We start from the raw sequence: 15,227 nt of genomic DNA on the forward strand, positions 1-15,227 counted from the left end.
CACCGTATATTATATTCATTGTTTCTATATTTTATACTAAACTAAACATCTCTATTGTGTTAAAAAGTAACTGAAGAGCATATTCATATATTGTATAATTCTTCCTCTTCTTCTATCACCCATATATAATATTATTGCCATGCATGAGTCTCTGCTAAGTGTCACGGTGGAGGGGGGGAAGTGGGGTGGGGGTTCATACACCACTGCTTTGCTTAGCAGTGCCGGAAGATCCCCCAGCATCTTAGGTGGTGAAGACGGTGTTGTCACAAATCTCTGCCTCTACCCCCCTTTCAGCACATTGTTCCGCTCCCTGAACCATCAATGCCTATTACTTAGAGCAGGGGTGGGCAATAAGCGGCCCTCCAGCTGTTGAAGAACTACACATCCCAGCATGCCTTGCCTTAGTTTTGTTATCTGACCATGCTGCAACTGATGCAAGGCATGCTGGGATGTGTAGCTTATCAACAGCTGGAGGACCGCTTATTGCCCACCCCTGACTTAGAGCCATTGAGCCATTCTAATAATTACTCTGTACGTCCCTCTGATTTGATTCTGACCAGTCTTCAGTATCTACAGTATGTCTGCAGATATCACACATTGTCCTATACACTATCTAAGCTTAGCCCAGGGCAGCCGACAGCCCTGCCGGGCCCCAGTAAATGAGGGATCTGCCTCTCTCCCCAGCTCAGCACACATCACTGAGCAACACAGTACTATGCTGCAGAGAGGCTGTGCTGTCCTAGCGGTCCCACTGCCTGGCTGTCTGCAACAGGACCTGGGACCAGAAAAGTACCTGCTCCCCACCCCCCTCTCAGCGTCACTGGCTGAACCTTCAACCTCTCCGCCTCCGGACCACTGTTACTTTCCATTACAAACTATGCTCTCGTTCACCTCACCAGGGCTCACTGCTGCCCCTTCATCTTTATTAATACAGGAAAATTCAAGCAAAACATATATAATAAATCACCAAGTAAAAATCTATATATTATTTTTATTCTGCATTATAAAATGGGGATTCTGCAACAAGATTGTTCCAGAATTCTTACAAACTTATCCTAGAAGAGGAACAAAATGGCAGAATCCTCATGATGAAGACTCATCCATCAGCACTCAGGAGAAAAAAACATGGTACTTGTGTATTATCATGGCGCCCAGCTACGCTATGTTTTCAACATAGCCTAAGGTACAGTTGTTGATAGTGTGTGGGTTGTGCTTTATACTTACCCTCCTCCGGCCACCGTGTCCATCACGATCCAAGCTGACTCCCCATGATCCATGGTCACTCCCTGGCAGCAGGGTTCAGTCCCCCTCCTCCGGCAGTCACTCTACGGCGCCAGCAATGTACGAAATGTACAATCGTAATGTACAATGTACGTAATTCAGCGTAGTGCCACTGGGGGAGCATTACATGGTTTCCCTGCTACCCCAGCGGCACTACGCTAATTGTGTACATTGTCCGCTACAAGCGCCAGGGGGAGAGGGGACTGGACTCTGGCACCGGGAAGTAACCCTGCATCGGTAGATCGCAAGGAGTCTGCAGGGATTGTGATGGACGCGGTGGCCGGGCCGGAGGAGGGTAAATATATAGCATAACACACATTCCCCCCCCTCACAACGTCATATCCGCACTATCCACGTCTTACCCCCAGTATCCACGCGGGCACGGAGTTAATTTTATAAAGTGTGGTGAGCGCAGCGAGCCACCGAGCCCGAAGCGTGGCGAGCGGAAGCGGATACACGTGAGCTCGCCACACTTTATAAAATTAACTCCATGCCCACGTGGATACTGGGGGTATGACGTGGATAGTGGGGATATAAAGCATTGTATTATTACAGCTCCAGAACAAGTGCCAGCATAGTGGTGTATTGGTATTCTCAATACACCACTACGCAAACTACGTAATGGGCGCCGTGATAATACACAAGTACCGCAAACATCAGTGGAGGAAACCTCTTGGGACACACGGCTCAACGATTGTCTATCACTTGAGGCATTAAGAGACATTGCCCAAACCCACTAACCCTGCATAACCCAGTCATCCCTTCGGTCGCCCCAATGCGCATTTGTACTTTTTCCCAGATGTTGAAGAATGCACCTGATTGAACCCCATGGCACGCACATGTCCACAGTGAGAGACACAGAAAAATGAGTGAGCAAGAGGGTAATTCGGTAGAGAGAGATGAAAGTGGTTAGAAGAGAAAGAAAAATCCATGCTACTTTGAAAAAGCTTTACAGCGAAACGCGTTAGTTGTAACCTACTCTCTACTAGAAGTGGACTAATAGCTCCAGCATTACCCAGACTCCTTCAATCTGCCCGAACCGGGATATCCATTTACATTTACCAACACCAGTGGTGCTTTCCACATTGATATTGGATATACAAGGGACATACGACGACAAAGGGAAATTCCTCAATCCATCAGGATCCATTACCCAATTAATCCAGCAAGGTGGATGGTAACTATACTCACTCTGATTTATACAGAGGTGGTCCATATCTTTCCAGGCGTTTATAGGAATGGACAGTAAGGACAGAGCTAAAAAACCAACACCCTGCCATAAACTGCATGCATGAACTTTATTTTAATTCATTTTTATTGTATTAGTATGTTTATCCCAATGGCTTATTAAATTGTTATTTGATTTTATTGACATAAAACTGTGCAGTCAATCCAACAGTCTAAGAAAATGTATTATTACTTAGCGCTGCATATTGTGTTTCTTTTTATCTATGGTAGAGAAAGCGCAAAAAGGGTGATCAAAGAGAGACAAGGTAGGGAGAAAGATAGGGAAGAGGGTAGGAGAGAGAGCGCAAGATAGTGAGGAGAGGGGAGAGGAAACCCTTGAACCCATTAGTATGAGGTAGAGAGAAAGGGGGAAAGTGGTTAGGGGAGAGAGAGGGGGAGAAGGTAGGGGAGAGCGATAAATACAGGGTAGGGGGATAGAGTGACAAGATAGGAAGGTAGAGAGGGAAGGAAAACCCCTAGCACCCCATTAGTATTTAGGGCTTAATTTAAAAAAAAGAGACATAACCCATTTAGGACTAATTTTAAGGGATTAGGACCACAAATAAATATTTAGCAAACAGCTTTAATGCAGTTTCCTACATCCCCACCAGATATTTAGTGATATATGCACATACACAGACGGTTGTCATATATATGCATTAGTCAGTAACCTATTGCCACCAGCAACACAGCAGAGGATGCAGCGGAGGAGGGGGGACACCCCTGCTTCTCACAAGACAGATACTGTATGTGATGGTAAATACTAGCAGCATGTTCATATTTAGGTACTTATAAGTTAGTTGGGCGCCACACTATATAAAGTCAACTCCATGCCGACATGGATAGTGGGGGTATGAGCGTACTAACTATAGTGGGCACCCAACTAACATATAAGTACCCATATTTAACCACACTAAACACAATATGCTGCCGGCATTTAGTTTACTCTTAAATGGAGCACAAATTATGATAAAGAGATAAAAAGAAGTGTGTGTTGTGCTATCAACAGCTGCTGGCACAGGGTTGTCAGGCCATAATACTGTAGAAGAATGATAAAAAAAAGTGTGTAAGAGAATATTGGCAATACACGGTTCTCAAAATATAAAAAACAATTTATTAATACTGAATAAAAGATAAATATAAAAAGGTGAATCACTTTAGAACATATAGTTCATGATACACATTCATCAAATTATATCACAGGGATATTGTGTATGGGTTTTAGGCTTTGAGCTGTATCAAAAACAGAATTGGTGGAAAGAGCTGTAAATATTACCATCCCATTAGTGCCTGGTTTGTTTGCGTCCAGGATCCGTGACGATAATGTCCTGAGTTGTCCTAGTTGCCCAAGTGAGCACTTGTAAAACTTGCTGTCTACATCCATCCATCCATCCACCCACCCACCAGTGACGTGTCCACCACCCCACAGACGACCCTCAAACCCATCTGGATACAAAATCATTTGGGATATTGCCTGATCCCTAATTTCATTCCAGCAATCCAAAGAGGACAGTCTCACTGGGAACCTTGAGTCCTTGCAATCATAGGACAACTCAGGACATTATCGTCACAGACCCAGTGAGACTGTCCTCTTTGGATTGCTGGAATGAAATTAGGGATCAGGCAATATCCCAAATGATTTTGTATCCAGATGGGTTTGAGGGTCGTCTGTGGGGTGGTGGACACGTCACTGGTGGATGGATGGATGTAGACAGCAAGTTTTACAAGTGCTCACTTGGACAACTAGGACAACTCAGGACATTATCGTCACGGATCCTGGACGCAAACAAACCAGGCACTAATGGGATGGTAATATTTACAGCTCTTTCCACCAATTCTGTTTTTGATACAGCTCAAAGTCTAAAACCCATACACAATATCCCTGTGATATCATTTGATGATTGTGTATCATGAACTTTATGTTCTAAAGTGATTCACCTTTTTATATTTATCTTTTATTCAGTATTAATAAATTGTTTTTTATATTTTGAGAACCGTGTATTGCCAATATTCTCTTACAGCCACCGCTGGCACACCTTCTTTTTCATGATATAGAGATAACCACAGTATCAGATGAAAACACAAGTAATGGCTCAAGCACAATATACATCTCTCACACCTCTGCACATTAATAAGAATGGAACAGTCCACATACTGGGATCTAAGAGATGGAGCATAGTAGGACACCTACTAGCCCTAGTGGCTGCTAAGTACGGTACCGCCACACTGTGAGCCACGTCTGCCACCACTTTGCACTAATCTGCGCTTGTCTCCGTTTAGTCACTAGACTTATGTATTTCCTTCTGCTTGTAAGCTATGCAATGCTGTGGCCCTGAAGGTGAATGAGTAAGACAGCATCAGCAAAGCTCTGATGTAGTCAGTCACCATGATCTCACAGCATGACCTCACAGACCACAACAAACAATCCAGAACTGGCTATTTCTGGTTTGAGGCACATCCTGTTGTCTTTTGCAACAATTTAATTTTAGAAATCGGGGTGCTCGCGCAGCGTAGCCATGAGCGTCCAAAGGTGGCATGGCCTACCTGGAATGCCGATGATGCAGGCCATGCCCCTGTTTTCATGCCATCTCTGCACCTGTTGCCATGTACCCTCGGTTTCTGCCTATATGCCCTCTATGTGCCTGTCTCCATGCCCCCCTGCCTACCTCCATAGCCCCCTCTTCACCCATCTCCATGCCCCCTCTGTGCCCATCTCCATACTCCCCACTGCCTTAGTCTGTCTCTACATCCCTGCTGCCTCTCCTCTCAGTCTGTCTCCATGTCACTGCTGTCACTCTCTCTGGTTTTTACTAATACCATGACTCATGTGCCCGTTCAGTCATAGGTCATTGAGCCATACCCACTCTAATGGAAACCTGATTTGAGGGGCCCCCTAAACATTTTGCTATGGGGCCTACAAAGTTCTAGTTACGACCCTGTAGACAGTATTCCTTGCCTTCACTATGTTGTTCTCCCAAAGCAGCAACTTGTCCTAGCTGCTGTCAAGCGAGGACATCTATAACACTAAGTCAGCCAGCCCTTATCTAGATGTCAACATAATTATCTGGGAGGTGTCTGCATTATAACTGCAATAGACTGGTGTGTGCAATGTATATGGTAGTGTATGAACCTGCAGAACATAAGGAAACGACAATAGGCTGAAATGTGGTCATCAAAAAAGGAACAAATTCCCCATTGCATTGGTGGCAGCAAGCGCAACAATTAGCTTTGTTTTGTACTCATAAAAGGCATTGTTATTGCCGTACAGCTGGTACCATGTATAATGGTGGTAAATGGAGTGTAGGCATATTTATTGGTCTTCAAATCTATGATTGCAGGGGAGGTGACTAAATAGTACAGATCTGTACTACATAGTCTTGCCTGCACAGTTTTTTTTTCTTTTCGATATTGATGTTGCGGGGCCTTGAATCGGTATCGAATAGGCATCAAATGCGACTGAAAACCCTTCAAGGTCTATTCGTTTTCTTTTTTGACTATATAGTCAAAATCTAAAATCGAAAGCTAGTCAGAATCACACCGTGTGTATGGGGCATCAGATACATCTCACCATGAATGAGACAAGAACAAACTCGATATTCTATTACAACCAGATAATTTATTTAGTAAAGTGCCAATACAGACAACAACCAATTACAAAGCATAAGTACAGTGCATTAATATCACACTATACACATTTCAATATACAGGATGAAACAGAACTACACGTTACACAACTAACCTGTGTATCCCAAGACGCGGCAGTGTGTGGCAGTTTTTGAAGAGGTCACAAACATGTACAGTAATTAATGCCATTAATTCTAAGCAATTAGTTATTAGTTATTCCCAGCTGATGTCGGATATTGTGCACATTATACACCAACATAAAGAGCCTGTAAACTTAAAAATTCTGCTACATTCTTACAATTGTTCTGTAGAATCTATAAACATTCCGCCTGTGTGTTTTTACAATGAGCAGGGGTGGGACTAACAATGACTGATCCCAACATGCCTCAAATTCTAGTTACGCTAAGCAGATAGTTCTTGTATGTCTAGTTCGTGGAATATCCAAAGTGCTTTCCAGGTCTTATCAAATCAAACTGTGTGCAAGCAGATCCCAAAGTCGCATTACCAATGTCAAGTTAATCTGTGCACATGCTAACAATTTAGGCTGCTTGTAAGGCCACACTCTTTCCATTGGCCGATGTGATTTTTTTTTTTGTTTGTCAGATATTGCACTTGTTACACATTTCTAAATAAAGAAAAATAAATTCTGATCAATTACTCAATCACTCTGTGTGTGTGTGGCAATGATCAGGAGTTTTCTGGACTTCAAAAGGAAATTGGATAGATAATTGGATCCGATATCTATCCATGTGTGGGCACCTTTAGTCCCTATCTGCCCCTACAGATGGAGCGCCTCCCAGCCAGCCTGCAGGACCGCCAAATGTCCTGAGCTGGTGCAGGATAGTGGTCAGGCACTCTATCTGAAGGGGACGCATGTCAGCAAGGTGTTGGGGAGCGGATTCCCTGCCTAACAGGGTTAGTGGGGGATGCGGGCGGCAACGGGGAAGCAGCTGGGAGCCGGCGGAGGGCTCTGATGGGACAGGGCGCACAAGCGTCTTGTGCACACGTCCCCTTCCATCAGTTGGTGGCGGATCCTGGCCAATGGCAATAGAATCGCCAGGAGCAGCTCCAATGTGAGCTGCTCCATCTGTACCTCCAATCTCGGTCTTCACAGCTCCCTCTTTCCATATCCAACAAGTTTGAAAGAGATCATTTTGCTTCGCAAAAAAGAAGCAATTTGGTCTGTCAAGTGGCCTCTAGTGGTCACTGGTGGTACTTCACCTCAGAGGTGAGGAGTATTTAGCCTTTTATATATATACAGATGTTGGCGCTTAATAGCTAAGCTGAAGATTTGTGATAACAAGGCCTACTCTGTATGGAAAATGCTTGATAACGATAAATGATAATGCTTCTCAAAATCAGAGGGTGGCACTACTGACTTAACAGATCCCCAGCACACACCATGTTTCTAATGGCATAAGATTGAATTGAAAAAGTGCAGTTGTTGAAATGCTGAGAGACTTTTCCCAATTGCAAAGCAGATTATTACTGAGAATTAAGCAAATAGAAGAATTTGGATTTCTATTAATTACAGTGATTTGGAAACTCTGAAATTAACTGGTCAAAAGGTTACAGCGAAAAATAAATAAATCTAGGAATACCAAATCAGAATACAGGGATCCACCAAGTGATCTAGTCTTACTATTACTTCCTCGTTCACCATTAGTTAGTAGTACTCTGCATCAATGTGGCTTTGTTACAAGTGACACTGGCATTACCTACTTACATCCTACGAAAAATATAAATCTGTTATCTTAAAAAGCATCAAAGGAAAGATGGTAATAGGTCGTACAGGTCAGCTACCCATCTCTTGTGTTTTATAAGATCCACAGTGGATTTTCGTTTGTCAGTGGTTCTAGATCTGGGGTAGCCAACTCCAGTCCACCAACAGTTAATGTTTTCCAGATCTCCTCACAGAATCACAAGTGAAGTAATTGGCGCCACCTGTAGATCTTTTAAAATGTGTTATATAGTGTGTACACATGGGGCGATATGGCTTCCGATGTTGCCGATATAGTGAACATCGGAAGTCATATCGCATGCAGAACGCATGCTTTTTTAGGGCTTGCGAGCCCGATGCGCGCTCCCATGTGAGCGCAAATCGGCAGTGAAATAGAGAGGGCAGCCAAGACTATATAGTGCAGATCTGCACTATATAGTCCAAATTGTCCCTCTACATGCGATCTAATCATATCGGGACTCGCATCTCACGGCATATCCTGCCGTGTGTATACACCTTTAGTAAGTAATGAGTGCATCTGAGCAGCAGCTAGGTTGTCTGGAAAATGTGAACTGTTGGTAGCTCTCGAGGACTGGAGTTGGCTACCACTGGTCTAGATCATTTAATATATTAATACATTTTCATATACACACACATATACATATTCATTTACTATAAAGCCCAGATCTACTGAGCAGATTTTGATCAAGTATTTACTGAAATGTTCCTTGTGATGCCCTGAACCATCCTGCGATCATGTTAGTTGGTTAATTAGCAAATACAATCATCAACGCATAAAATGGTCTTTGTTGTCCTGCCCCAGCACAGGTAACGCAGGGCTCAGAGGCACATATGATTATGGGGCACACAATAATGGGGAACCCCTGTCAGTTAGGAGAAAGCCGAAACAGTGTACAAATGGTGCACCGGTACGGGGAAGGAGGGACACCAGTCACTGTCATGGGGTGCAGTGCACTGATGGAACGAATAACTTTTGCCTATCAGCTGTATCTCCCTGACTGCAGTTCTGCCGATTTAGGAGGTATTCAATCCACCACTGCTATTTTCATTGGGGGAAATATTGGCGGGTGCCTACTCAATGTGGCCTTTCCCGACAGCATTGAAGTGGCATCTCGGCAGAATGGACCCAACTTTAAAAGCAGTCATGCCTATTTAGCCGAGAACGGCCGTTGATCCATGGCCATTTCCAAGGACATGCCCCCTTCTCTTTGTTCGACAGGCAGGACTTTGAATCCCGCCTGCCAAACAGTCGAGTGGGCCGAGGTTCTGACTATCGGGACGTCCCGACAGTTGTGACCTGGGATTGAATACCCCCCATAGGTGGGTGGCGGCCATCTTAAGGCTGGTCGCACAGGCAAAAATAATTTAAGACTGAGTAATAACACCGGGAGGCAAGAGAGTCTTGCTCCAAAACTTAAGGTGCCCATACATGGTACCATTACTGGGTGCGTTGAGATGCGCGCTCCCGTCACACATCTCATCGCACAGCTCAAAAAGTGTTTCGCACATACTTTTTGTACTAGATCTCATCTCATTGCATTGCAAAACCTATGCGATGCGATATTGTACAGTATACAATATTTGTACTATGTATGGACAACTTTACAGTCTATATGGGAATAACAGAATTAGAAGGTAAAGAGGAAATACTGGCTACTCTCCCGTCAACTCGATAAATCTCAAAAGGTTTGATTGCACATACTGTAAGTACTGTAAGTATTGCGCAGAGCGATGTTCGCTGTCTTAATGGTTTTATTTTGGCTGAGTTATTCTGTCTTGTCTGTACTCTGTTTGTTTTTGAATGATTCCCTTTTTTTTTTTTTATGTGCGATAATGATGAAACCTAAAATGAGAAGTAAAAGCAGGTATGTGAAAGTTCCGTGTGGAACCACAAAGCCAATTATTTCTTTCACAATAGGGTCAAAGAGAACACAACTGCACACAACGCAGTCAGCATTTCATTAGCACGTGAGGTATATATTCAAGTGATCAGTATTGAACTAAGCATTTAATGTTGGGCTGGATGAGAGATCCCAAGCAATCCTGAAGGTCTCCGCAGGATGCATTATGTTCTGCTTGGTGCCAGCAATTCTGGAAAAGTAAAGCGGCATCCCTTAATCAAATAACAGTGGTCCTTTATGGTTGGGTTCTAGAAGAAATGTCAACACGGGATTAGAGGATTATGGGGGAGATGCATCAAGCCTTGGAGGGAGATGAAGCGGAGAAGTTCCTGAACGCAACCATCCAGCTTTGACATGCCATTACTCTAGCACAGTCTAGAAAAAGACAGAGGCTGTATGGTTGTTTCTGGTAGAGATCCCATGGAACATTTCCACAACGCAACGTGCAGAAGAAAATCAGTGGTTATTTGTTACCTTTGCGTTGTACTAAACATAATTGGCAACTAGAAGGCAAAATAGTTACATTCCTCAATAAAGAGATGATGGAACACTATAAATACAGAGATGGAACATTCTGAACTGTGGTTCTCCAAGTACCGAGCAGGGTAGGGTTAGCTCCCAGCACTATGCCTCACTGCACGGCATACAGGGTGGCGTTATGCGAATGGGAGTTTGGCACAATGAGTTCATATAAGGTCACGTACGTCCCAAACAAAAATCCTAGAAAACCCACCAGGCTGATGACAATGTCCTTAGTTATGACCCAACGGCTAAGGCCTTCGGAGTAGTAGGTGATAATCTCCAGGAGAGGTGGGATGATGAGAGCCAGGGCACTGCTGCTGACAGATCCCACCAGTGAGATGACCATATCTAGACGAGGAATTAGAATTGCCAAGACACCTGAAACAAAGAAAACTCATAAACAGACATATGCGGTCGTCATTTGGAACCAGCCAATAATGAGGATTATTATTATCATTATGCTTTGGCACCAGTTTAGGGACATGTTGCATTCTGCAGCAACACACAAGCAGGTCTTGCCAGTAAGAAGTCATTTATGAAGGTCCTACTAGCCAAGAGCCACCAGTTTGGCAACCATGCTGTACAAGACCGCACATACAATTATGGATTCATGTACAGTACACGGCTTTGCTAGATTCTGCTGCTCTACAAATTCTGAGCAGTACCGAAGAACTCACCACACACCCAAACTATGGGCCAGAGGCACTAAGCTTCAAAAGTGATTAAATGGAGAGTGATAAACAAGCCAGTCAATCAGCTCCTACCTGCCATGTCACAGACTGTGTTTGAAAAAGGTCAGGCAGGAGCTGATTGGTTGGTTGTTTATCACACTCCGTTTTTTCTTTTGAAGCTTAGTGCATCTGGCCATATGTGCCCTTACGTAATATAAAGAGGCATTAATAACCTGCATCCATAGTTATTAGATATCAATAAATGGGTATCCGGACTATTTGTCTACAACAAGAAGATAGACAGCCATTAGGTCGACAGGCCAAAAGGTCGCCAGGCCAAAAGGTCGCCAGGCCAAAAGGTCGACATGGTTTTTTTCACTGTTTTTTAAGTCGACATGTGCCGACAGGCGGTATTTCATGCCCTATCATCCACTACGGCATGGAGTTAGATTACAATAGTGTGCTGAGCGCAGCGAGGCACCGTGCCCAAAGCATCGCGAGCGATGCGAGGGGCTGCGGCTCACTTCAAACTGTGTCCATGTTGACTGTGTAGACATTTGGGTCAAAAACATTGGGGAAAAAAACCATGTCGACCTTTTGGCTGTCGACCTAGACACTGTCGACCTAATGGCATGTTGACCTATTGAGTTGTCGAACTAATGGTGTCGACCTAATGGCTGTCTATCTTCTTGTTGTAGACAAATGGTCCCGCATCCCAATAAATGTGTCTGCCCCTTGGCTGTGCAGCCTAGCTGTGAGGGGAGATGCACGGCCACCATGTTTTGGGCCGCAGCAGCTGTGTATGAAGTCACTGCGGCACACCCTGCAAATTGTCCGGATGCACCTTTGCTGTCCAAACCATGTAATAAAACGGTTAAAGGTCCATCTGGTATTAGGATAATAAGACTACAGAAGCCTCCTTGTGTGGTAATAATAATATACTAAAGCTTTATACAGCAATATCTAATACAATTCTGCAATGACAGGGACAGCCAGCTACCAGAGACAAAAACATTTAAATCAAATAAATAAAAAAAGGAGTGAAAGGTATTAAGCAATACAAATAATGTATGAGTGACCCTATGGGAACAGACAAGGCAAGCACCTAATTTACGCATCAACTCTGACAGCCTAATAATGGGATTAGAGGAAGGGGAGGCTGGACGTGGCAGCTCAGATGGCGACTGGATGCTGGGAATCATTTCTCACAGCATAGAAGTGACAGGGCAGTAAATGTTACACATGTATGAAGCAGTGATAAAGGAGGAGAAGTGATAAAGTGCCTGGTACTTTATCACCGGCCAATCAGCTCCTGACTGTTAAGTTACAGGGTTGACTTAAAAAGGGACAATTAGGCACTGATTATCACTGCTTCATACATCTACCCCTACATCTACTTGTCTTTAAGTGCTTTGCATAACTTGGGGCCTGATTCGGACCCACTCACTAAGCAGCGATCTTTTGCTGCCTAGCGCGTGGGTAAACATCGGCAGCCCTTCTCAGATCGAATGTCTTTGCCTGCATGCGAATGGATTTGACGGTCGCTGACACAAAATTATTTTTTTACCCGTTTGCAAATAAAAAAAAAGTCAGTCTAGGCTGACTTTTATTTGCCTCGGAGATGTCCGAATTCAGGGCAGCGCTGAGGTTGTGTTAAGTCAGCCGCCCGCCCTTGCAGGCTTCAACGCACCTACGTTCATCATGGGGACACCCAACATTTTTTTTGGCATGCCCAGGAAACACTGGGCATTCCCAGGCAACAGTCCACTAACTGCCCGTTTCCCTCCAGCTCTGTGCAAACTCCTCAGCAAGTGCGTCACTCTCCGAAGGGGTTTACATAGTGGGTCTACACGTGCGGATTTTCGCCGATACGCATGCGCAGACCCGCACCATTGTTCCCACGACCAAATTTGTTATTCAACGAGTCAACCTGAATAACCCTCTTGGTTTTTCAAATGAAAGTAAAAAACAAAAAGAAACCATGGATTTATAACATACGAGCAGCTGTCTAAAGCAGGGTATCGTTGTTTCACAATGTTCCGATCTTCAGGCTCCAATCCGATGCACATGGGTCCCTGCATTGGAATCCGATGAATAGGATCGTACTAATGTATGGGCAGCTTTAGTCAGAGCTTGATTGACATGCTGCGGAGGTTTGGGTGCGGGGAATGGGCGTCAATGTCCAGCTTTCTAGAAAACTAGGGCATGTCATCCCCATATTTGTTCTAGATCGTTTAGAAAATGCCCCTACATCGCTACGTGTGTATGGGCCATAGCAATGCTTGGCCCAGTGCGTCACTATCGCCTGGCGATTAACCCCTTGAGTGGTAGGTTTGTCCTGCCCCAGCAAAACTCACCACAGATCGTAGGAAGCCGCCGCCCCCTCACCTCCGCATCACACAGGCGGCAGGCTCGGGGATGTTTCGCGGCGGCTCGGTACCTGAACTCTCCTGAGTCCCCCCGAGCCGCGCTGAACATCCCCGAGCCTGCCGCCTACGTCACTGATGCATATAATGAATGGCGGCTGGGAGAGGAGATCCGGCGTACGATCGCCGGAGCGGAGGGGGCGACAGGGGGGACCCCTAAAAGGTAGTGCGCCAGTGGTGCCCCACTGGAGGCACCACTGGCATGCACCCAATGCAAAGTGGTATGCCCGGAAATTTTCCGGGACAGCCCGCTGCGGCAGCGCAGCTGAGCCTGGAAAATTTCCAGGGGTTAATATACGGCATTCTGGATAAATCTAGTAATCGCCTGTGAGAACATTGGCCCAGACACATCCCTGTGTGCTGAGCATTCTAAGCAATGTGGCATTGCTCGGAATGCTCAGCAAAGCTCCCCGTGTGTAGGCCCCATAGGAGGCAGAGAAGATTACACTTATGTCCTAACCACAGAAAGATAAATCTAGCACTTCTAAACAATTTTAAGTGACTGTTTTTTTTTTAAATAGCAAATCCCCTGTGTTCAGCCCTACCCAGCCTAAGCATTGTATGCTGTGGTTTGGTGAACACAGAACAGAGGTGAGGTTGGCATCATTACAAGCTGGGTACAAAATCCCAGCAGTCACTATCCCGGCAGAGAGAAAGCCGACGGATCCCAGTAAGTTTTTTAACCTTACCAATATCCCGAACCACCCCCTTTCCGAAGCCCAACCCTATTACACGTACTTGCCATCAGGATTCAGACCACATCCCTGACCTCAGCCTGGCTGACTATTGTTAGTTTGTCATATTTTAAAGTAGGATGATTTTTAAGTAGGGCGAAAACCGTTACATAGATTAAAGCTTGGACTTATTCTGGACTTAAACTGGACAGAAACTGCCAACCAACTTAACATCTTCGTATCAAAGTGACTCAGAAAGACACCAGCAACCCAGAAAACCAAGAGACTGCTTTGAGTGAGCTCACTTCATTCTCACATCACACTACTCCTGGCTGCTTAATTTGCCTATTCAGCTGTGATATCACCATTTCTCCATCTGCTAAAACTTTTTGAATATCACTCTTTATGCTTGTACTTGCACTGTCAGTTTTGAAAATGCCCAGCTGTACCTCTAATGACTTTACCTCTCTTGCTGTTCCATTGAGAGTAGGTGTCCCTGATTATTTTATTCTTGGCCCTCTTCTCTATCTCTACATGTCCTCTCTGGGTGAACTTATTTGTTCACTCGACTTCCACTATGCTGATAATACTAAAATCTACCCCTCGTTTCCTGATCGCTCTCCTTCCATCCTAACTCATATATCCAACTGTCTCTCTGCTGTCTACTCTTGGATGACCCAGCGCTTTTTTAGACTTAAAATATCAAACACTAAGCTGACCCCTTCCCACCCTCCTGCATAAAACCCGACCATCTCTCATCCTAACCTGTTTATGCCCACTTCTCCCCCTTCTGTGTCACCCCTGTCTGTCTAACCCTCCCCTTTAGAATGTAAGCTCTCACGAGCAGGGCCCTCTCTCCTCATGTGCCTTTCTTAGAATATATAAACCACTGCCACCCTGATAATTGCTTCAGTGTCCTGTCCCCTGATGCAACTATCTGTATTAACCATGTACTTGTCCTAAACTGTCTTGTAATGTAATTTGTTATGTGTTTGCTCATAACTATGCTCTGTAAAGCGCTGCGGAATTTGTATGCGCTATATAAGAAACTGTTAATAAATAAATAAAAATAATCCCACCATTATACGACTGTCTGTGGACCTCTAGTCTGGTAAATCACTGGATTATAGGGAGATGCCTTATTATTACTACAACTCGCA

General features: G+C 44.6%; 1 protein-coding gene across 1 annotated transcript in view; it reads right to left on the reverse strand.

The window, feature by feature from the left end:
- Nucleotides 1–6,104: 6,104 nt before the first annotated feature.
- Nucleotides 6,105–15,227, reverse strand: part of LOC146074048 (proton-coupled amino acid transporter 1-like) — a 61,169-nt gene continuing 52,046 nt past the window's right edge. The window contains exon 11 of the mRNA XM_083181754.1: nt 6,105–10,674. Within this exon, the coding sequence (XP_083037880.1) occupies nt 10,406–10,674 (269 nt within the window). The 3' untranslated portion in view covers nt 6,105–10,405. The remainder of the gene's footprint in view (nt 10,675–15,227) is intronic.

The sequence above is a fragment of the Crinia signifera genome, chromosome 4, assembly GCF_055691185.1.
Source record: "Crinia signifera chromosome 4, ASM5569118v1, whole genome shotgun sequence".
In the NCBI taxonomy this organism is placed as follows: Eukaryota; Metazoa; Chordata; class Amphibia; order Anura; family Myobatrachidae; genus Crinia; species Crinia signifera.